Source organism: Elephas maximus, chromosome 15 (assembly GCF_024166365.1).
Source record: "Elephas maximus indicus isolate mEleMax1 chromosome 15, mEleMax1 primary haplotype, whole genome shotgun sequence".
NCBI lineage: Eukaryota > Metazoa > Chordata > Mammalia > Proboscidea > Elephantidae > Elephas > Elephas maximus.
This window is the reverse complement of record NC_064833.1, coordinates 2,597,552-2,621,852: the sequence shown is the minus strand read 5'-3', so window position 1 is coordinate 2,621,852 and position 24,301 is coordinate 2,597,552. Positions and strand designations below refer to the sequence as shown.

General features: G+C 58.4%; 1 protein-coding gene across 3 annotated transcripts in view; it reads right to left on the bottom strand.

Annotated features, from left to right (window-relative positions):
• Positions 1-12,057: 12,057 nt before the first annotated feature.
• Positions 12,058-24,301, bottom strand: part of TSNARE1 (t-SNARE domain containing 1) — a 230,922-nt gene continuing 218,678 nt past the window's right edge. For 2 of the 3 annotated variants that reach the window (XM_049853646.1, XM_049853647.1), the window contains exon 14: positions 12,069-12,153. Coding sequence is in view for 1 of the 3 variants with exons in the window: in XM_049853648.1 (XP_049709605.1) it covers positions 12,121-12,153 (33 nt within the window). In the remaining 2 variants the exon portion in view is untranslated. Of the gene's footprint in view, positions 12,154-24,301 lie in introns of all 3 variants that reach the window. The other variant, XM_049853648.1, reaches the window with a different exon arrangement.

Here is a 24,301-nt window from a genome sequence, read left to right as displayed (position 1 = left end):
TCCATTATCACTGGTTTAAGGCCGACTTACTTGGGAACGCTGCTGAAGAAGCCTGCCTCTCCCGCCTCACCTCCGGGGATGGCGTCAGAGCCTGGGGCGCATGTAGGGCGACGTTGGGAGGGCAGGAAGGCAGTGACAGTGCTCCTGGAGGAGAGGCCCCGGGGACTCGTGGCAGCTGGTGTTGTTGTTGTGGGCCTTTGAGTCCGCTCCCACTCACAACAGCCCCATGCGACAGAGTACAACTGCCCTACGGGGTTCCTTAGGTTGTGATCTTTATGGGGGCAGATGGCCAGGTCTTTCTCACACAGAGTCACTAGCAGGTTCAAACCACCGACCTTTCAGTTAGCAGCCCCTTGGTGCCTCGTTAGTCCCCCTGGATAGATGAAGGGGCAGAGAGGGTCCAGGCTGCCCGAGGTCCCGCAGCCCACGGGCAGGCCGACCTTGACCAGCTGAGCACACTGGGGCTACACTGCCTGCCTCCGCCCACGCAGGCCCCTCAGTGCAGACAAGCCCCACTGGAAGCTGCAGACTCAGGCCGAGCCCCTCACCTCTCCAGCCTCACTTTCTCTAGGCGTAAAATGGGGTGGTGGGAGGAGAGGCAGCACCGGGGCCATGACCCTAAGGGCCTCGAAAGGAAGTCCCCAACCAGTACAGCTGAGGCAGCCTGGCTGGATCCATGCTCATCTCCCCCACCCCACCCTGCGCTGCATTTGCCTCTATCAGTGATCACCCCCAGCTTAGAGGCAGGGACACCGGGGATGGAGAGGGCACACAGGCAGACAGCAACGCTGGGACATGGACGTCGCCTGCCCACTCGGGACCGCCCACACCTTGACCACGCTGCCTGGACCCAGATGCAGCGGGTATTCCTCCCTGAGCTATTGAGGCTAACACCTGCCGGAGTTGGGGCTGCGGTCATAAGCACCCGCCCAGTTCCAGCAGGCCGTGAACCCTGAGTAAAGGCCAGGTCCTCCACTTTCTCCACTACGACCCCACCAAGCTCTGCCCTCTGCCCTTCTCCCTGTGAAAGGCCAAGGAACGCCCTCAGTGAGGCAGCTGCCCCCCAGACAGTCCCTGGGAGAAAAGAGGGACAGGAGGTGGGGACAGTCTTTGGGGGTTGAGCCCTTGGTTCCTGGTCTCCCAGCTGTTACAAAGACCTGGGTTTGAACCCATGTCTCCTGTGGTATGGAGGAGGCCAGCAGTCTGTTCTGGAGAGGCTGGCCCCTCCTTCTGGAGCCCCCAGGCCTGCTCCTCCTCCTCCCCGGAGCTGATTTTACAACATGATTGAACCACCCCATTATTTAATAAAACTGTCAGGACAAGTGATTTGTGCTGTATTCATGGCTCGCTCTCTCTTCTCTCCTTTCTTCCCAGATTCAATAAACCCTGAAGTTCTTCCGAGAAGACATGAGAATGAAGGGAAGCTTCAATTTCACGGGAGACCACAGCGTTCATCCTGCAGGGGAGACAAGACACAGGGAAAGCCCCCACCCAGAGCCGCCCCAGAAAAGGTGGAGACAAAGGCTGGAGGGGGGCGGCTGCAGGCAAGGATCACGCACAGGGCAGGGGGCAGCACCCACCCCTGCACTGGTGAGGGGGGATGGGGGAGCTGCTGAGCACGGGTGCAATCAGGAAGGCTTCCTGGAGGAGAAGTCAGGCTACACCTTGAAACATGAGCAGGAGTTAGCCGTGGAAAGGGGTGTGGGGTCCTTGTGCAGCACAGATGGCCAGCTGCAGGGGAGCAGAGACAGTGGGGGAATTCTGTGTGTGCAGCATCTCGGAGGCCAGGGGTCAAGGCTGGAGCCCATTGCGGGCAGGACGGTGGGTAAGGGTGCTCTTTGACCACAGGCACTGGGCCCAGGGAACACTGGAGCCCACTGTGGGGAAGGAAAGGCAGGGATTCCTGGTTTCCACCTCACCACACAAGTAGAAGGCAGACTTGGGCCCTCATAACCCAAAGGGGCAGCCCCACACCCCAGGCCACAGAGCTGTCTCTGGTCTCCTCCAGAGAAGCCTGGACCCCATCCCTTCTGTGTGTCCCTTCATGGTGTCCTCGTCCCACTATCCAGCTACCAGCCGCTCCCCAGACCCCATAGCCTACATGAACCAGGAAGGTTCCGGCATCCAGGGCACAGCTACTCCCTGTCCCTTGCTTCTCCCAGGCCATTCCACTTGCTGTCTGCACCAGGCTTACGTCCCGAGGTGGCCCCGCTCAGCCCCTAAGACAGGAACTTCCCTTGGAATGCCAGTAGGAGGACGGCTCCACCCTCTCGACCTGCCCCACCCACATGGAAAGGGGAGCTAGACTTCTGACTGAAGGGTGCTGTAGGGAGGCAAGCCTTGGGTGCTCAGCTCCTTTCTTGTGAGGAGGAGTAAGCCCTCTGGAGAGTTCTGTGGGAAAGTGGGCTTTGTGCATGCAGCTCTACCTTTTGGCCCTGTTCCACCCACCCAGGAGGAAGCACGAGCCTCCCATTCTCCTTTCTCCCTGGCTGGAGTGCAGATGTGATGGCAGGGGCTTGAGCAGCCACTTTGGCCACAAGATGGAAGCCATGTGTTGAGGACGGCCAACAGAGAGATGGAAGAAGCCTGATTCCACACTGTGGTACCACCATGTAAGCCCTGGCCTGCTCCCACCTGCATGTGTCTGTCCCACGAGGGAGGAGTAGCCCTCCATCTGAAGCTGCCCTGATTTTTAGCAATCCTGGGCCTGTAGCCTGACTCGCTCCTGGAGCGTTGCCAGTGCTGCCTGGGCCTGTGGCTCTGAACAGCCGGCGACTCCAGGCATCTGGACCCAGATGGGCCTTCACATGGGCACTCGAAGGACTTTCAAACTCACAAGATGAGACCCCAGGGCATGTGCTAGTGAAAAAGGGTGGATACCACAATGCTGGGCTGTCCTGATAATGCCGCCTTTGCTTATTGTGGGGTGAGGGCTGCAATAAAGACGAGAGCGCCAGACCTTGAATAAAATTGCGCCAGAGGGGGCCTGCACACTAGGACTGGCCCGGGCCTCCAGTCCTTCATCTGGATCAAGAGGGGCCCCAGAAGGCCCCCCATCCCTGCCCAGTGCTCACAGCACCCCCTCACTGCCTGCCTGAGACCATCAGACCATCTCCCCATTCACAGCAACCCCACGAGAGCCCCGGACTCCAAAGCCACACCCCAACTCTCACACCCTCACCCCCACGTGGCCCTGCACCTGGCCTGTGGGGTCACTCCCTCCTGTTACCCTTCCCTGAGCATTAACCAGGTCCCCCAGGCCCAACCACAGCTCCCAGTGGCCCCTTCCTGGACCAGAGGGTACTGCCCAGAGGCTTAGGCCACTGCGTGAGATCAGAGGGACTGTTTACTGAGCACATGCTGAGGGGCTGGTTTCCTCCTGAGGCCCCGTCCAAGCCTGGGGGCCATCCAGGGTTCTCTCTCCTCCTCCACCTGCTTCCCGACCATCTTCCCACCCTCCCCCGTCATTGTGGATGTTGTGGGACTTCGAGACGATTCCGACTCATGGCAACCCCATGTGACAGAGCAGATGTACTCCATAGGGTTTTCTAGGCTGTAATCGTTGCGGAAGCTGGTCGCCAGGCCTTTCTTCCGAGGCACCTCTGGGTGGGCTCGAATCGCCAGCCTTTGAGCTAGTAGTTGGGCGCTTCACCGTTTGTACCACCCAGAGACACAACTGGGAGGATGGCCACCCCCAAAGGTGTCCACGCCCTAATCCCCAGAACCCGTGACTGTGTCACCTCGTGGCAAAAGGGACTGTGTAGATGTGATTACGTTAAGGCTGTTGAGATGGGGAGATCACCTGGGTGACCCCGGCGAGGCTGTTGTAAGCAGGAGGGTCCCTACACGAGGGGAAGGGAGGTCAGAGAGAGAAGGGATGTGACCAGGAAAGCCGACCTGAGCGATGCAGCTACAAGCCAAGGAACGTCCCCGGCAGCCTCTTGGGCTTGGAAGAGGCGAGGGCCAGGTCCTCCCCCAGACCTTTCAGAAGGAACCAGCCCTGCCAACACCTTGATATTGTCCCCTAAGGCTCAATTTGGACTTCTGGCCTCCAGGACTGTCAGAGAATACATTTGAGTTGCTTTAAACCACCCCGGCTGTGGTCATTCGTTATAGCAGCAACAAGGACCCTAATACGGTGGGTGTGTCAAACCTCAGCCCATCGATCGTCTGAGTCCTGAGTCCCCGTTCAGAAAATCTCCACTGTGGGGTCAGGGGACAGACTCGTGCCCTGGAGGAGCACGGCCATCTGCATGACCTTGGGGGCCCAGGAAGGAGGATGCCTCCTGACGCCTGGATGGGGAGGCCACGGTGGCTGCAGGCCCAGTGATGACTAGGTGTTTTATGCTGAACATTAAAGCTATTTTACACGGGAGATTTAATACAGAACATAAAGAACCATTGAAATCTTTCATATCAATTGAAGATACGATAATTGAACCCCATAAAGATTACTGAGAAGCTGCTGGAGCTATAAGGAGAGGCATAAATAGAGATAAATTAGGCCCCCTGCTCCCCCCACAGCCACCCCAAAAGTACTCGTCACAGGTGCTCCGGGGACCTTTCTCAGCAGGGAGAAGTGGCCAGGAGGTCTCACCTCACAGGGGTCTGGGCAGGTCCAGAAGTTTCTGTGTTTCTGTCATTATTCTTAGTCAGTTAATTGGTGAAGCGATGGAGCAGAGAGGCCAAGACTAGAGATTTGATCTCATGTGGCCCAGGCCATCTCATTCTGTCCCAATGCTGTGCTCTGAGCCCTACGCAGATACAGGCTGAGTCCTGAGCCTGCTCACACACTGAGCTCTGAGCCTGGTCACATACTGAGCCCTGAGCTTGGTCACATGCTGAGCCCTGACCCTGGTCACATGCTGAGCCCTGATCCTGTTTACAAGCTGAACCCTGACCCTGGTCACACACTGAGCCCCGAGCCTGGTCACATGCTGAGCCCTGACCCTGGTCACACATTGAGCCCTGGCCCTGGTCACACACTGAGCCCTGATCCTGGTCACATACTGAGCCCTGATCCTGGTCACACACTGAGCCCTGATCCTAGTCACACTCTGACCCCTGACCCTGGTCACACACTGAGCTCTGACCCTGGTCACAGGCTGAGCCCTGACCCTGGTCACACACTGAGCCCTGATCCTGGTCACACACTGAGCCCTGATCCTAGTCACACTCTGACCCCTGACCCTGGTCACACACTGAGCTCTGACCCTGGTCACAGGCTGAGCCCTGACCCTGGTCACACACTGAGCCCTGATCCTGGTCACACACTGAGCCCTGACCCTGATCACACACTGAGCCCTGACCCTGATCACACACTGAGCCCTGACCCTGGTCACACACTGAGCCCTGGCCCTGGTCACACACTGAGCCCTGATCCTGGTCACACACTGAGCCCTGATCCTAGTCACACTTTGAGCCCTGACCCTGGTCACACACTGAGCCCTGGCCCTGGTCACCGACTAAGCCCTGACCCTGTTCGTACACTGAGCCCTGACCCCTGGTTTCTCACTCAAGCATGTCTCAATCCCAGGGATGCGAATGGTCTCTGGCCCCACCCCACGCATTCACTCAGCACCTCACTGAGCAGTCATCCTTGCTGGCCTGACTCAGCTCTGTGGATCCACAGAGAGGCCTCTTGCCCTCAGGGAGTTTCAACTCAGGAGGCAGGACAGTCTCCGGCACAGCTACAGTCAGCCAAGTGTGAATGGAGGACAGCCCCTGCCTGCATCAGCCTGTGTGGTCTTCAGTGACCCGCCATGCCCTCACGCCCAAGCCACCCACACTGACCCACTGTGCTGAGGCTCCTGGCCCAGGGTGTCCCCTCATGGAACCCTGCTCCCCTGACTTGTGCAGACCGAGGTCACACCAGGCCGTGGGAACCACAAGGGCCTCACGCTGAGTTCAGAAGGGCTGAGTGGGTATGAGAAGGGGCGAGAGTCCCCCCGTCTGCCTTTGAAACCCTTGTGTGCCACTTAATCACTGGCTGTGTGGCCCAGAGGAAGTTGCTTAACCTCTCTGAGCCTGCCCTGCTACAAGTCAGTGGTAGTGATGCCTGACCCGGGGGTGGGAGGGTTACTGGGAGGACCCAGGCAATCTTCAGGCTCAGCCTTATCACAAACCATGAGCCCCTACCTCCTGGCTCCCCATCTTCTCCCCACAATGCCTTTTGGGGTCTCAGACCAGGTGGACCCAGCCCCGGACCCAACCTGGGTCCTCCGTCCCCTCTATGTCCTCCCCACTGGGGGATCCTGGCCCTTTTACTCTCTGCCTCCCAGGGCCAAGGCCTCAGGCCCCCACCTCTCCTTCCCTGCCCTGCCTCCCGGGCCCAGCCCCCCTTCTAGATCAACCTCCCATTTCCTGGCGCCCAGGTGAGAGTCTGCGGGGGCAGTTGAGGCCCTGCCCGGTAAATGGATCCTCCACCTGCCTGAAGGAGCTCCTCCTAGACTCGTAAATCCGCCCCAAGCCAAGCCAAGCCCGGCTGCTGGCACAATCCAATATATTTCATTTACAAGCTGGTCTACTACCCGATTTATAACTGATCCGTCACCCCGAAGAGTCGATGCACTTCATGGCACGCCACATACATAACGCTTGGTGCGTAATTGAATCCGGACTCCTGGCATCTCATTTCACCAAGGTCCCACTTGGGAGCCGCTAGTTCTCCTGTTGTGGGGCAGGATCAGGGAGAACGGGCCTCCAGGCTGCAGCACAGGGGCCTGGGCTCTGATCTCAGGAAGACCTTCCACATTCTAAGCAAGGGGTGGGGCCACTTCCATCGGAGTCCTTGCCATTGTTTCAGATCCCATTGGGAGGAAACTTGGGGAGCCTCCCAGGCCTGAAGGGGGGCACGCACCTATGCGTGTACCCCTCCAAGGAGGGAGTGCTGACCACCTCTGGGCAGCCCAGCCATCGCAGGCAGTGCTCACAGACAAGGGGCTTAAAATACCGCCAGGTGTGGAGTTTCTGCCAAGAGCCTCTGGGTTCACCTGCCCAGGACTTTCAGGGAAACGTGTTCGTGTAAGTGGTTTGTATTTGACTACTAACCTAAAGGTTGGCAGTGTGAACCCACCCCGTGGCACCATGGAAGCAAGGCCTGGCAATCTGCTTCCTAAAATATTTCAAGCCAAACCCATTACCTTAGACTTGATTCCGACTCATAGCAACCCTACAGGGCAGAATAGAACTGCCCCACAGGGTTTCCAAGGAGCGGCTGGTGGATTTGAACAGCTGACTTTTTGGTTAGCAGCCGAGCTCTTAATAACCACTGTGCCACTAGGGCTCCTAGCAAATGTCACAGCCAAGAGAACCCTATGGGACAGTTCTACTCTGCAACACATGGGGTCTCAATGGGTCGGGATCCATGTCTTGTTGTTGTTGTTGTTTTGGTCTGTTAGTATTCCATCTTACATTAGGATCCTGAGGTTTAAAAACTGACGTTCCCAAAGCTGAACAGCGGAAAGAAAAAAAAAGGGCAGAGCTGGATTTGAACTCAGGGTCTAAACCCCAAGTCCAGGCTCCACCCACTCACGCTAAGTTGAAACAGGTGAAGGGGACAAGGCAAATGGCCGCACACAGGGCGAGGTCCAAGGACTCACACCCCACACCCTCAAGACAGGCTGTCACATCTCCCCCCAGGACTTGCACGTGACAGAGGCGCTGTCTCCCTCGGCCTGTGGTGATTTGGGGCGGGGCAGAAACTGCGGTGATTTGGCAAGAACACGTCCAGCCACAGCTGTGTCCTGAGTGGCCTCTTTCCGCTCTGCCCATGGGGGTCAGCTGATAGCCCAGGCCCTGGAGCCCCAATACCCTCCCCATCTTCATTTGTTGTGGCTCACATGAGACCAGGAGGTGACAGGCTGGGCACCCTCTCCCTCCCACAGATCTTTCTGGAAGCCCGAGAGGCTGACCTCTGGCTGTGGTGTCAGGCTCAGCACTGACTCCCTGCCCCCGGGCACCCCACCCCCTTCTCACACCCTCCGATATTGATTCCCCTGCTCACAAATGTGGCACCGCTAATGGAAACAGCATCTCAGCTCCCTCAAGGATCTATATCCCAAAATAGAAAAAAAACTCCCATCATGCGAGGGTTTTTCAGGCAGAGGCGATGCAGGATGGGCTATGGGGGCTGTTTCCACACTAACTCGTATACAGACACATCTGTTCCTGGGCTAGCAGATCAACCCCCCCAAGCCCAGCAGACGCTGTGGCTCCCGTGGGTCAGGTGGGGCAGTGGGGATGGGAGCTCAGGGGGGCCCTGCAGGAGCCTGGTCAGGTCAGTCTGTCTACCCCATTCTCAGTTTCCTCCTCCACCAAAGGGAGGTAAGCCCCTGCCCTGCACTTCTGTGAGGATCGGGGATGGAGGTATCCGTTCACCTGCAGAGGCCCACACAGATGTCCCTCGTCCACTCTCCACGTTGCAAAGAGAAACTGACCCAGACAGCGACACCCTGCCTGAGGCCACAGCCATTCGGGTGGCCAGATGGGGGCCAGGGGACGTTCCTTCAGGCTGCATGAGTGACCACCATCACACACGTATGTACACACATGCATACACAGATGCACACACATGCAAACACATGCATGCATACACACTCATGTATGCACACTCCCGCATACATACACGTGCAGACGCACACACACACACGCACACACCTAGAGAGCATGTTTTGGTATACGGGCATGCTCTCTGCCTCTCGGGGCCTGGTGGCCTTTCTTTCCCCGTTCCTCCCACTGGGAGGCCCCGAAGAATGGAAGGGGGCCCTAGGAGGCCTCCCTGCAGGAAGGTGGGCCAGAGCCCTTGGTAGAAAGAGGAAAAGCGGTTTGTTCAAAACACACAGAGAACTCGTAGACCCTCAGGGCCTTCCTGCCCGCCCACCTCCCTCTGAGCAGCCATGCGGCAGGGTCTTCCCCCCCATCCTGGACCCTACAGATCAAAGCGCTGGTCGTAGAACCCCCACTGCCCCTGGGGAGACTTGGCAACCCCGCGCTCGGGCTGGTCTGAGAGGGAGGACGGGGGTGCTGAGGGCCCCGGAAACCAGGCAGCTCCAGGAGAGCCGTCCTCTGAACCGCAGCCATTCCTTATCCTTCCCCCGGTTGGCAAGGATCATCGGGACGACAATTAGTCTCGGAATTACCACGGAAGAGAACGTTAAGAGAAAAATAAATTAAAAAGAAATCCATTTGAGCTGTAATTGTAATACAGCGTATCATAGTCAACTGAATCCAAATACAAGCTGGTCCCTTGTCGATTGATTTCAGAGAATAAACAATTTGGGTATTTAAATTGGAAACTCATTGGGAAAGGCAGCAGCAATTTGGCTAAGGGAAGAGCTGAACACTTCAGGCTCTGGGCCTCCGGAAGCTTCTGGACTCTTCCGGCAAATTCAGGTAAGAAGGAGGTCATCAGGTCCTTCCCTGCCTGCAGCTCAGAGGTCTTCCTAGACCCCAGGCAGAGCACACCTGTCTGCTCAGTGTTGCCTTTGTTCCTGTGTGTACTTCAGCTGTGTACCACCCACAGTGAGGTGTGACTTGTCTGTTCACATGTAGGAACCCCCACCACACTGGGAGCTTCTGGAGGGCAGGGATCCCCTGTACAAAGCCCAGGTTGGGGGTGGGCTTTAGAGCATTAAGCTATCAAGAGAATAAATGGATGGATGGACGGACGGATGGGTGGATGGGTGGGTGGATGGATGGATGGATGGATAGTGGGTAGATGGGTGGGTGGGCAAGTGGATGACGAGTGGATAAGTGAATGGATGGATGGGCAGGTAGGTGGATGGGTGGATGGATGGAGGGAGGGAGGGAAGGAGGGAAGGAAGGGTGGATGGATGGACAGACGGACAGACGGATGGATGAGTGGGTGGGTGGATGGACAGATGGACGGATGGATGGACGGGCGGATGGATGGACAGATGGATGGATGGATGGAGGAATGAATGGATGGAGGGAGGAATGGGTTGAGAAATGAATGGAAGAATGTATAGGTGGGTGGATGGACAGGTGGGTGGATGGATGGATGAACAGAGATGCGTGGAAAGATGAAAAGACTGATGGCTATGGATCTGGGCCATGCAAATTATGCTGCCAGTCCTGACTAGAAGGTTCTAGGGACTTCTACGATGTGTCTCCTCAGTCTGAGTTGGGCTCAGCTGAGGAACTATTTGCACAGCCATGGCCTAGAGCCCAAGGGGCCTAGGATTTCCCTGGAGCCAGTGACAACAAAGCTCATGGCAGAAGGTCCCCCTGACAGGGTCCTTGTGGGCTCCTACAGTGAAGACGTGCCAGGCCCATCCAGGGGTGGAACAGGGTCTGAGACCACTGCGCTCCTCAGACCCATCTCATCTCAACCCCCAACAGCATCTTTGTGATGGAGGCTTTCATAACCCCACTTGGCAGATGAGAAAATCAAGGCTCAGAGAGGTGAGGGGACCTGCCCAAGGCCATGCAGCCTGTGAATGGATGTGGGCCAGAGCTGTGTGGTTCTAGAGATGGACAGAGAGGAGGTGGGTGGGCAGACAGAGAGAGGACACTGACTAATGGAAACGGGCAGAGAAGGGGAAAGAGGACTTCTATTCCTGAGCTGCAGGTCCTTTGGGACAAACACCTCCTGTCCACCTACTATGTGCCAAAGCCGCGTTCTTTCCATCACCCCAAGCTCTCCAAAAGAAAGTTCAACAACCCCACCCAGCCTCTGGGATCCTGGAAACCTTGTCTGGCCTGGGAATGAGGAGCACAGTTCTAATTCCAGCTTTGCCCTGACTTGCTGACCTTAGGGGGCCTATCCTGTCTCTGGGCCTCGGCTGCCTGACTTGCTGGGTCCCCGAGGCACTGTTGTGGTTACAGCTCCTCTTGCTGAGCCCTGTCTCGCCCCAGGACCAGATGGTGGCCAGGTGGGTGGTCTCTGGCTGGGACAGCCAGGGCCCAGACAGCCGGCACAGCCTGGCCTTCCTGCCGCTACAGGCAGTGGGCCTGAAGGTCACTCTGACACTCGTTCCAAAGAGGCCTCAGAGAGGAGGGCGGCGGAGGCAGGTGCGGTCGACATCAGCATGTCAGGCGGCCTCCTCCTGGCCCCACACTGCCCTCCCCACTGTCTGAACTCCTCACCTCATGCACCTGCTCCACCGCCCGCCACTCCGCCCGGGAAGTGCTGACAGTCAGCAGGGATCAGCGCCCCAGGCCAGCAGGACTGCTCACCTCACGGGAGGCCCCCAGACTCTCCGAGGTCACGGCCACCTGCCCCTCTCTCCTCCCAGGACCACGCCATGGGGGCAGGAGGCCAAGCTCAGGCCACCCATCCCTCTGGCTGTTGCCCCAAATGTAGACAAAGACCCAGCAAGGAGGGTCAGGAATGAGCTGGCTCTTCACCTGGGCAGGTCTGCCCACTCAGCTTCAGGTCCCCAGCTGTGGGGGGACTCACTGCCCCCCACCTCCAGCCCAGGCTCGCCCACCCCAGCCCTGCCTGCTAGGTCGAGGGTGGCGACCGGCTGGCTCAGGCTGCCGGGCCTGGAGCAGCCGCCGTCCTCCAACTGCCCTGTGCTGCGGTGCCCGCCTCACACCTGCAGCCAGGGGTGCGAAATCCAATTTGCTGTGCACACTCCTTGGTCCCCAGGCCTGCCACAGCCAAAGCTGAGGAGTCTCTGGCAGCTGGGTCCCTGTCCCCTCCCTACACTGATGCCACCTCAGCAGCCATGTTCACAGGCCTAGGGGGAGGGGGGAGTCAGAAACACAGGGCTTCCTGAGCCTTATATACAGCAGCACGGCCTCCAGGGGGACAGGCGCCCCTCCCCCACACACGCACCACACACTCACAGACACGTTTCACACATGCTTACATACACACACACATTTCACACATGCCCACACATCAGAGTGCCTCTCCTGGTTGTGGTAAGCTGGTTTCCCAGCTGAGACTGTTGGGCTCAGTCAGTGTCCACACTCCAGCCTGTCCCACCTTGGCCACAGCCCCGGCTCCCTCTCACGGGGCCCATGCCATGAAGATGCCCGTCCCCAGCAGATGTACAGAGAACAGGCACCGAGGCTTGTGAAGTGGCCACAGTTTATTAGGGGCTCGTTCCACAGGCAGCGCAGAGGCGGGGGCAGGCAGGCACGAAGCTCTCAGGTCCACGGCAGCCACGTGACATCACCAACCTGCAAAACAACAGATTCCCTCAGTCCGGCTCTGGTTGTTGGAGGGCTCTTGGTCTCACCTGCCCACCCCACGGCCCCAGGCTGGGCTCTGAGAGAGCCGGGGTGAGTCTGGCCAGTGCTCGGCCTTGCTGGAGCAGGTCATCCAGCCACGCTGCATGTGAGAAAGCGCAGGCTCAGGAGCCCTGGCCTGCGGGCAGCAGGGTGGGAGGCGAGGTGGCCTCAGGCTCCGTGCACCTCGAAGCCCCTTGTCGTGCCTCTCCTCAATGAACACAGGGCGCCCAGTAGGGGCTGGCCTATCCGAGGGTGGGGGCGGTGGCCAGCTGAATGTGTAGCTGGGCTCCGTGGCTGAGCTGGGAAGACCATAGGGCCCAGTGGCCCGGCTGCACTTCACAGGAAAGGGACAAGGCCCAAAGGGGCATGCCCAGGCTTGCTTGCCCACCCCCCTAAACTCAAATACTTCCAGGGCCCTTAGCCCCCATGCTCCATCCCCACCCGGCCCACCTTCCCTGGCACTCCACACACCCACCCCCAACCTTGCTGGACCCGTCTCCCAAGTCCACCAGGAGACCTCTAGACCCCCAACTCAACGAGTCCTTCCCAGTTCGCTCTGCTCTCTTCTGCTCTTATGAGGCCCCACTATCCTTCAGGCCCTCAAAGAACTCTGGGAGGTGTCCTTGCCTCCTCCCTGTCTCCCCCCCAGCCCTTCCCAGCCCTTTCATTCTGTTGAACTCCTGCACAGTCTCCAGGGCCCAGCCTGAATGCCCCTTCCCCTAGGAAGCCCTCAAAGGCACCCACGGTGCCTCTTAGGTGAGCTGCCCCTCACTGCTGCAGTCCTGGTCACATGGCCCCTGGACTTCACAGAGGCTAGGGCCCCTTTCCTTGGCATGGAGAGTGGGAAGCTCGCTCCCACACTGCTGGCTGGGCTGTCCAGTGGGCAGGGGCTGGCTTCTATTTGCTTTTTATACTTTTCCATGTCATCTATCATTTTACAATGCATACATGTCATTTCTGCACAAAAAAATAAATCTATTTTCAAAAGAAGAAACTGGGAGACCCCTATAAAAGTCCAGTGGGGACACAACTGTCATTCCCCAGGTGGGTGGAGGTAGCTGGAGACTGTCAGGGCCCAGCAAAGCCCCCAGGGTCATGAAGCCAGACTGGGGGGTGGAAGAGGAGCCCCAGAGGGTCCCATGAGGATGCCTGGCTGCAGCTCCTGGGGCCTGGGCTGTCACTGCTGACTACACCCAGGCTGCAGGAAGGCGGGGGAGAGAGAATACTTAGGGTGCTGAGGGCTGTCAGGCCGGCTGGACGCCCAGGTGATCAGCATGCGATGGCGTGTGTGTGCTGGGCTGGGCTGGACCATGGCTGGCTCTCTGGGCAGGCAGCACACTGCCGGGGCTCCACGTCAGGGCTCAGCCCTTTGGATCCAGCATGGCCCTTTCCGGGGCTCTCTGTGGGAGGTGGCATCTCAGGCTGGCAGGGGCAGGGTGACGGTCTGGGTGCTCACAATTGTCTCTCCCCCAAGCTGCCCCAGCCCTACACAGGGTAGGGAAGGGCAGAGAGTCCAGGCAGAAGTGATCTCCCACAGCTACCATGGAGGGGCCACCACACTGTCCCCTGGTATGCCCAGGGCCCATGAGCATCCTTCCTGACAGCCGCACCCCACTGTAACAGGACCACAGCCTGGGGTCAGGGGAGACCCTATCCTGGGACCCCGCTGGGCCTGGCTGAGCCCTGCCACCAGCCATGTGGGCCACGCCCTCCAGAACCACAGTCTCTCATAGGTAAATCAGGCCAACTCTCAGCTGGAACCCTGTCCCCCTCCCCAGGCTGGCTCTGTGGTTCCAGAATGTTCTGTGCAATCCAACAGACCTCCCTGGACAGCCTGTGGCTCCAGGCTGGGACACAGGGGTGGCATGTGGCCCCTGTCTCAGAGGATGCCAAGGCCTTGGGCGCAACAAGGCTGCCAGCCCCTTCTGGCTTTAGCAGATGGTGAGCTGACTAGCTAGTTCAGGGCGAGGGATAGGATGAGGGGGATCAGGGGCTCTGTGGCACCCTCAGCCAGTGGCCTTTAGCCCCCGCCCTGCACACCTCCCAGCTCCTCCAGGCCCTGCTGTCCCCTGGCTGGGCCTCCTCATCCCCAGGGCTCGGGGCAGAGGGGCTGCCTGTTGGAGAATCCCCCACCCCAGCACTGTGCCAGGGCACCCCCTCCTCACTGAGCCTCGGCCACATGGCATTTCAGAAGATGCTGGCTGCCGAGATCTTGGGCTTGTGACAGATGCACGCGGGGTGGTGGAATGCAGAGGTGAAAGGGGCCAGCCTGGGTAGGGGAGTGGCCCAGCTGGTCCTGAGCCTCCTAGCTGCAGGTACCAGGAATGGGAAGCCCTTCCCTGTGGTCTCTGGGCTCTGGGGCTGGAAATGTGTGCACTGCCCAGGGGGTCCACCGCTAACCGGAAGGATGGCAGTTCAAGTCCATGCAGAGGCTCCTACGAAGAAAAGCCTGGTGATCTACTTCTGAAAAGTCAGCCACTGAGAACCCTGTGGGCACAGACCTACTCTGACACCCGTGGGGTCGCCATACATCAAAGGCCACTCAACGGCAACGGGCTTTAGGCCTGCACAGGGCACCCCCTACCCTGGCCCCCCTTCTCTCTGGAGCTCCCATCCACGGGTCAGCTGCCTCTGCACACACTGCTCCCTTGGCTAGAGTGCCCTCCCCCATGGCCCACCAGCCACCCCGTCAGCACCAAGCTGCCCATCATCACCTACTCCAACTACCCAGGGCCACCCCAACCTGTCCTCTGTTCCTGTGCTCACGATACCCCCCCAAACCTTGCTCAGCCTGTGACCACAGTCAGGGCTCAGGGTGTGACCAGGGTCAGGGTTCGGGGTGTGACCAGGATCAGGGCTCAGGGTGTGACCAAGATCAGGGCTCAGTGTGTGACCAGGGTCAGGGCTCAGGATGTGACTAGGATCAGGGCTCAGTGTGTGAGGAGGGTCATGGTGCAGCGTGTGACCAGGATCAGAGCTCAGTGTGTGGCCAGGGTCAGGGCTCAGTGAGTGACCAGGGTCAGGACTCAGCCTATGACCAGAGTCAAAGGCTCAGAGTGTGACCAGGGTCAGGGCTCAGCCTGTGACCAGGATCAGGGCTCAGCCTGTGACCAGAGTCAGGGCTCAGTGTGTGAGTAGGATCAAGGCTCAGTGTGCAACCAGGGTCAGGGCTCAGCACGTAGCCAGGGTCAGTGCTCAACCTGTGACCAGGCTGCCAGGTTCCAGAGTGTGACCAGTCCTTGTTCAGTGTCCACTGCCATTGGGGTGACTGGGCCCAACACCCCTCCCTGCAAACTGGCTGAGGTGCTCTCAGAGCTCGGACACCAACGCAGAGCCTGGGCCGGTTCACCAGGGGAGTAGGTATCCCCCCCTCAGTCACTGCCAGTGTCCCTCCAATGGGCTGTTGCCCCATCCCATTCAGCACTCAGCAAATGTCGCTGGACCAGCCACCCCTGAGGACACTTGGGAAACTGTTGCCCACTCAGGTGTTCCCATTCGTGGACGGACGGCCTGCTGGCAGCCTCTCAGCACACCCAGGGCAGGCCACATGCCCGCTGCCCCTCCTGGGCCGAGGCTGGGTGCTCACCTGCCTCCCTTCTCCCTGCTATGTGGGGTGGGCTCTGGGGCCATGGTGGAAGGGCCCAGGCAGGCCACCCTGTCTGGATGGTCGAGGGGAGAGCCTGGTGGCACACTCCTGCTTGTCCTTGCTGGTATGCTCTCAGAATAGCTTATTAGACATTAATATTTAATTCTCGTCTGTGGATTTAGCTTAATTATTGAATTTATTATGGCAATTATTGAGAAGCACCCGGAAGCAAAATTGCTTGCTTTGAGCAAGGAGACAGCGGAGGAGGGGGAGTTGTTGAAGCGTGTTCCAACCTGCAGGACCGCTTACAGCCTTATCCTCCGGGGTTCCGCCTCATGTCCCACTGAAGTCTCTCTTGCTGCAGTCATAAAGAAAACCCTTTCTCCGTCTGGACTGGCTAGAGGTGCTCCCTTCTGTCTGAGTGTCTCCCCCTCTGGTGGGCCTTCCCCAGGGTGGGGCCAGGACCCTGCATCTGCTGGGGCTGGGGGCGCTGAAGGCAGGACTTCATCTCTCCTTCTGCAGGAAGGGTGCGGGGGGAGAAGTAGGAAGACAAAGAGGAGGGGAGAGGAAGAGAAGGAGAGAGGGGGAAGGAGGGTGGGGAGGGGAGGGAGCCCCACAAGTCAGTTCCCCCGTCCTCGCAGCCCTAGGCTCGGGGGCACACTGCCTGGTTTTACAGATTCCAATACCAAAGCCCCCAGAAGCTCAGAGAAGTGTTTCAGGTTAAAAAAAAAAAGTTGCCATAGGGTCAGCCCTGACTCAGGGCAACCCCAAGTCAGTCGGCACAGAGCTGTGCTCCACAGGGCTGTCAGCAGCTGGGTTTTCAGAAGGAGACCTCGGGCCTGAGGCCCTACCGTGAGCTCATCCACAGCTCCCCAGGCCCCAGGCCCCAGCTCTGGGTCAAAAATGGGAGGAGACCCAGGTGAAGCTGTTCACTATGGATTAGGAAGTAAACACAATTAAGCCCCTGCATAGCTTGCTCATGGTAAATCCCCACGCAGCTTGCACACTGGTTAATCTGCCCCTGGATGGGTCCTTATCGCAGGTGACAAGGTGTCCCTATAGAAGAGAAGACAGAGACAGAGGAATGAAGGCATGTGTGATGGAGCTGGGTTGCAGCCGCAAGTCAAGGAGCGCCCAGGGCCACCAGGAGCCAGCAGAGACAAGGCAGGACCTCCCCTAGGGCCTTTGGAGGGAGCATCACCCTGCCGACACTGGGAATTTGGACTCTCAGGCTCCCGAATTGTAAGAGAATAAATTTCTGTTTTAAGCCACCCAGTTTGTGGTCCTTGGCAGCTCTAGGACACTAATGCCATATGTAAAGAGCTCAGGGCGGTGCTGGCATAGAGCAAGAGCTCCCCAGCCACAGCTATGCCTGTCCTGCATTGTAACGCCCCATAGGTCCTTGGGGTGTACGCTCAGGCTCCCTGGTCTCAGCCCCAAGCAGAGGGCCAGCAGAAGACATAGTCTCCCTGCGTGCTCCCTAGCCCTGTCTACACCTCAGTTTTCTCATCTGAAACACGGATATAACAGCAGCTCCTTGCAGGTCTGGGGGAGGATTGAATGGGACCATCTCCACGTAAAGCCCCGACTCGGTGCTCGTAACCAGTGGACACACTCACAGCCCGAGCTGTCTTCTGCCTCTGTGATGACAGTGAAGGCCCCTTGTTGAGACTGCAGACACAGGGCCCCTGGGAGGGGTACGCCACAGTGAGGGAAGGGATCATTCCCCAACCTCAGGCCCACACGCACACATACACACCGGCACACACACGCGCGCACACACTGGCACACACATGGGCGCATGGGAAGTGTGCAGATAAAGATCCCCCTGCACGCTTCCCAAACGGCAATCGATGGCTTTGAAGTTGATACTTCACAGCTCTCAGAAAACATTAAAAACATGATTTTCTATGAGCCTCAATTTAGCCTTAAGTTTTCCTTGCTTGTGAAAAATACTTCATTGACCGCTGCCGGGATACTGTGATTTTCTCTTTATGGAGGCCCAGCCCTCTGACTCCAGCGGGGAGCCAGGGCCCGCAGGTAGGGGGAAGCCTTGGCCCTTCTCTTGAATTCATTCATTCTTGAGCTGGGTCTGCGTTTGAGCCAGGCCCCGGGCTATGCGCTGTGGGGCTCAGTCCCTGAACTCAGAAACCAGAGAAGTACACAGCAGTTAAAATCCAACACGGAAAGCCTTCCTGGGGACATGGGGGCTGGAGCCTGGAAGCCCAGAGGAGGACGCGGTGGGGGTCGGGGGTGAAGGCTTCCCAAAGGAGCCAATTAAAACACCGAAACCATTGCCATGGAGTTGATTCCGACTCATGGCAACACCACGTGTTACACAGTAGAGCTGTGCTTCGTAGGGTCATCTCGGTTGTAGTCTTTACAAAAGCTAATTGCCAGGCCTTTCTTCCATGGCTCCACTGGCTGGGTTCGAACCGCCAACCTTTAGGTTAGCCGTCAGGCACAGACAATTTGCACCACCAGACTGGTGACTCACTGACTCCTCCAGAGGAGAGCACTGTCCAACCCAGACCCCAAGGGCCCCTTCTGCCCACAGGCTCCAAATCTCGTCTTCTGTGAGAGCCGCCACCCACAGACCTGGGCCATCGTCGCCCAGCAGCCAGTCCCTCATCTACTGCCCACCACTGTGCGCAGCCCTGTCCTGGCCTGAGGGTGTTGTTACCGCACACATCTGTGCCTGTGCTGCTGGAAGACCGATCTCAGAGTGCCCTCTTCACCCTGCCATGTAGGGGCCCTTCCCCATCACCCTGAGCCCAGCCCTTGTCTACAAGAGGCTGCCCCACCCTCACCCAGTGACAGCAGGGCTTCTGAAAATGGGCGTCTGGGTGGGAAGGAGGGGTCCAACAGACAGAGACCAGAGGGCTGAGGCCAAGGTGGCTGAATCCAGGGTAAGCAAGCTGAGTCGGTCCTGTTGTGTTGTCACAGATTGACACCAATGCCCACCATGGCTGAGGAAGTCCCAGCCCTGACCCAGACTCTACCCTAACCATGGTCACACTCTGAGATCTGACCCTGGTCACACTTTGAGACCTGACACTGGCCACACACTAAGCCCTAATCCCAGTCACATCCTGAGCCCTGACCCTGATCACACTCTGAGCCCTGACCCTGGTCACACACTAAGCTCTGACCCTGGTCACACACTAAGCCCTTACCCTGGTCACACACTGAGCCCTGACCCTGGTCATACACTGAGCCCTGACCTGGTCATACACTGAGCCCTGGTCCCAGTCACACGCTGAGCCCTAATACCAGTCATACCCTGAGCCCTAATCCCAGTCACACCCTGAGCCCTGACCCTGATCACACTCTGAGACCTGACACCGGTCACACTCTGAGACCTGACACCGGTCACACTCTGAGACCTGACGCTGGTCACACTCTGAGACCTGATCCTGGTCATACACTGAGCCCTGGTCCCAGTCACACGCTGAGCCCTAATCCCAGTCATACCCTGAGCCCTAATCCCAGTCACATCCTGAGCCCTGATCTTCATCACACCCTGAGCCCTGACCCTGATCACACTCTGAGACCTGACACTGGTCACACTGAGACCTGACGCTGGTCACACTCTGAGACCTGATCCCGGCCACACACTGAGCCCTGACCCTGGTCACACACTGAGCCCTGAGCCTGGTCACACACTGAGCCCTGATCCTACTCAAACACTGAGCCCTGATCCTACTCAAACACTGAGCCCTGACCCTACTCAAACACTGAGCCCTGACCCTAGTCACACACTGAGCCCTGACCCCGGTCACACACTGAGCCCTGGTCCCAGTCGCACACTAAGCCCTAATCCCAGTCACATCCTGAGCCCTGACCCTGGTCACACTCTGAGCCCTGACCCTGGTCACTCACTGAGCCCTGACCCTGGTCACACTCTGAGCCCTGACCTGGTCACACTCTGAGCCCTGACCCTGGTCACATGCTGAGCCCTGACCCTGGTCACACACTGAGCCCTGATCCTCATCACACACTGAGCCCAGACCCTGGTCACACACTGAGCTCTGGTCCCAGTCACACACTAAGCCCTAATCCCAGTCACATCCTGAGCCCTGACCTGGTCACACTCTGAGCCCTGACCCTGGTCACTCACTGAGCCCTGACCCTGGTCACATGCTGAGGCCTGACCCTGATCACACTCTGAGCCCTGACCCTGGTCACTCACTGAGCCCTGACCCTGGTCACATGCTGAGCCCTGGCCCTGGACACACACTGAGCCCTGATCCTCATCACACTCTGAGCCCTGACCTGGTCACACACTGAGCCCTGACCCTGGTCACACACTGAGCCCTGATCCTCGTCACACTCTGAGCCCTGACCTGGTCACACACTGAGCCCTGACCCTGATCACACACTGAGCCCTGACCCTGATCACACACTGAGCCCTGACCTGGTCACACACTGAACCCTGACTCTGATCCCAGACTAGCCTTCACACTGGCTGTCAGTTGAATGCAGGGACTTGCTGGCAGCTGAGGATGGCTGGGCACATCTCTCCTCACTCTGACCCTCACTGTCATGTTCCCCCAAAACTTGGTTGGCCATGATTCCCAGTATTCTGTGGTTGTCCTCCATTTTGTGATTGTAATTTTATGTTAAAGAGGGTTAGGGTGGGATTGTAAGTCCCTTACCAGGTCACATCCCTGATCCAATGTAAAGAAGTTTCCCTGGGGTGTGGCCTGCACTACCTTTTCTCTCTCAAGAGATAAAAGGAAAGGGGAGTGAGCAGAGAGGGGGGACCTCATACCACCAAGAAAACAGTACCAGGAGCAAAGCGCCTCCTTTGGACCTGAAGTTCCTGCGCTGAGATGCTCCTAGACCAAGGGAATATTGATGACCAGGACCTTCCCCCCAAGCCGACAGAGAGAGAAAGTCTTCCCCTGGAGATGGCGCCCTGAATTTGGACTTGTAGCTTACTAGGCTGTGAGAGAATAAATTTCTCATTTTTAAAGCCATCCGCTTGTGGTATTTCTGTTATAGCAGCACTAGATGACTAAGACACCCACCGTCCCCTCCCTCTTCTGGGAGACTATGCCAGGGAAGTGGGCGAACGCTAGCCCAAATCTTGGGACGCAGCCTTTCTGGGACCCTCCCGCGGGCCTCTGAAGCATGTGCCTTGGTGGCCACAGTAGGTCCTCCAGTCAAACGAGCCGCGTGACCCCTGCGAGGGAGGGCTCGCAGCCCTGGGTGACCTGGGGGGTCGCGGCTATCAGAGCTGGGCTTCGCGCAGGAGTAGGCCCTTGCCCTGCCAGATGCTTCCGGGACACGTGCACACGGCTGTCAGCGTTGCTGGTCGGCTTTTTCCGAATCAGGAGGCAGCCGAGCCCCCCCTCAGAGAGCGCTTTTCTCTGCAGAAATAATAATCCCTGCATTTGAATGGAGCCTGCTCCTTCCTCAAAGTGCTGCTTATATTTAGCCGTTATCCTCCTTTGTCCTCAGAGCAGCTCACCAGCAAGGGACACGGGGCTTAAGACAGCCCTCATTTCTAGCCAGAAACTGCACCCAGCAAGGGGGAGCCTCCAGGGTCACTCGAGGAGTCACTGGGTGGGATAGAGGGGTCCAACAGACAGAGACCAGGGGGCTGGGGCCAAGGTGAGCAGAATCCAGGGTGGGCAAGCTGGGTGGGTCCTGTTGTGTTGTCACAGATTGACATCAACGCCTACCATGGCTGAGGAAGTCAGGGCAGGAGTCAAGGTATCTGCCGTCTCTCTCCAGCCTCACTGCGTGTCAGAGGTGGTGGTACCAAGTAAACGTGTCCCTGTGTGCCCCAGACACCCAACCCTACCCCAGGGCCTCTGGCTTGTCCTGGGGGTCAGAGCTGCCCTGGGCCCCCAGTCTGTGAGCTGCTGGGGGCTAGGTTCACTTCTCTCACCCTCTGGGCCCAGGGCCAGAGTAACCACCGTTGTGTTCTCACCAGCCTTCTGACTGGCTGCCAGGCCTGGGCCTAGCCCTTTAACACTCCTGGTCTCCCTGGGGACAGTTGCCACTGCCTGGGGCCAGATAGCTCCAGCCAGGTGAGGGGATGACAGAAAAGGGCTGGCCAGGGCCCTGTGGGTCTGCTGAGCTGACCATGGGCCCTTTGGCTGCCAGGACATTCAGTGACATGGCTGGTGAGCACTGTGAGGCCAAACCCTCCTACAGGCAGGGCTCCAGGGCACAGGGCTGCCCACCCTGGTTGGGGCCTGGTGTCCTGTGGGGCCGAAGCTGGCCCCACCATGAGGGTCTGGGCAGGGCTGTTAAGATGAGGCTGAGCCCTCAGGGAGCAGGCAAGTGGGACAGGCCAGGTGCCACCACTGACCCCAAACAGGTGGTGGAGGAGGTGGGGAAGCCCAGAGAGGAACGGGCGGGCTGCTGGGCTCAGGGAAACCAGCGGGGCTCCCTCTCCAACCTGGCACAGCACTGGGAGCTGTTCTCACCCCAGTTGGAGGAACAGAGGGGCAACCACTACACCCCCGAGGATGTGGGTGACCGTGGGGGAGGCTGGCCTGCCCTCTCCCCCTGCACCTCCTGCCAGTGCTCCCTGTGCCAAACCCATCGGGAGACCAGAGGCCACGGTAGCCACCAGGGCAGGCACAGGAAACGGGCGGGGCGGGGGGAGCAGCCAGCACGGGGTGGGGGTCAGCATGCAAGGGTGCAGGGGAGCCCTGGGGGTGAAGCTGGAGTGGAGGGCCTGGTGGGGAGTGTGAGGGACGGGGGCCAGATGAGCCCTGGGGGTCCCGAGCAGCCGCCGGGGCAGGGTGCGTGGGGGGAGCACAACCACACCACACACGACCCCCCTCTCCTCAGATCCTGACTTACTTCCCCGGAGGTGCTACAGGTTAGTGTAGACCACTGCCCTGGGCAAAGGCACAGGGGTGTGTGAGCAAGCACCCCCCAGACGGCCATGAGGGCTTCCTGCCGAAACCACGGCCCTCCAGCATCGTCCAGGCTCCCGGGCCCTGCTCACCTCGTGCTGAGCCCCGCTGTCTCCTCCGGTCCTCAGCTCAGCCAGACACCCCGCCAGCCCCAGCCACTCAGCCCCTCCCTGCACGTGGCCTCAGGAAAATCGCCTCTGGGCCTTGGTCTTTGCCTCTGCAGGATAGGGCCAGTGGTAGTGATGACGCCGCCTCACAGGCCGCCATGAGGACGGCACCACGGAGCATGTGTGAGTGTCCTGAGCGGCACACACCAGGGACTTAGAACAGCAGGAATTCATTTGCTCACAGCCCTGGAGACCAGCAGTCTGAAATCAAGGGGTCAGCAGGGCCACACGCCCTCCAGAGGCTCTAGGGGAGGACCCTTCCTTGTCTCTCCCAGCTTCTGGTGGTTCCTGTGATCTTTGGCATTCCTTGGCTTGTGGCTGCATCCCTCCTATCTCTGCCTCCGTGGTCACGTGGCCGCCTTCTCTGTGTGCCTCCGTGGTCACTGGCCACCTTCTCTGTGTGTCTCTGTGGTCACGTAGCTGCCTTCTCTGTGTGCCTCTGTGGTCACGCGGCCACCTTCTCTCTGTGTCTCTGCGGTCATGTGGCTGCCTTCTCTGTGTGTCTCTGTGGGACATGGCCAGTCACGGGCTTTAAGGCCCACTCTGATCCAGTATGACCTTGTCATGGATTGATTCGTGTCCCCCAGAAATGTGTCAACTTAGTTAGGCCATGATTTCCAGTATGGTGTGATTGTTCACCATTTTGTCATCTGATGGCCTATTGTGGTAAGTCCTACCACTATGATGTTAATGAGACAGAGTTAGAAGCAGATATGTTAATGAGGCAGGATTCAATCTACAAGATTAGGTTGTGTTTTGAGTCAATCTCTTTGAGATAGAAAAGAGAGAAGGCTGTAGAGACGGGGGACCTCCTACCACCAAGAAAGAAGAGCAGAGAGCAGAGTGTGTCCTTTGGACCCAGGGTTCCTGCACTGAGAAGCTCCTAGACCAGGGGAAGAGTGATGACAAGGACCTTCCCCAAGAGCTGACAGAGAAAGAAAGCCTTCCCCTGGAGCTGGCACCCTGAATCTTGACATCTAGCCTCCTAGACTGTGAGAGAATAAATTTATTAAAGCCACCAACTTCTGGTACTTCTGTTATAGCAGCAGTAATAACTAAGACAGACCTCAATTTACCTAATTACACCTGAAAAAACTATTTCCAAACATGGTCATGTTCATAGTTCCCGGGGTCAGGATTTGAACACATTGTTTTGGGGGACACAGCTCCACCCAGTACAGGAGTCATGACCACTGCCACGGCCACAGCTGCTACCGTGAGGGCTGGGATCAAGCACAGTGCTACAGTCACATCAGAACTGTCAGGAAACAGGGTGGGGCATGCTGCAGAGGCTCATGGGCGTGCTTGCACAGGGAGACATCCTTGCACGCACAAGCGCGCGCGCACACGCAGGCAAGAGTATGCACCCGGTGCTCAAGCTCTCTTTGGCACCTCCCACCCTCCCTCAGCCCTGCTTTGGCCTATTAGCATCTGCCCCGATACTATTCTCTGTGGGTTCTCTC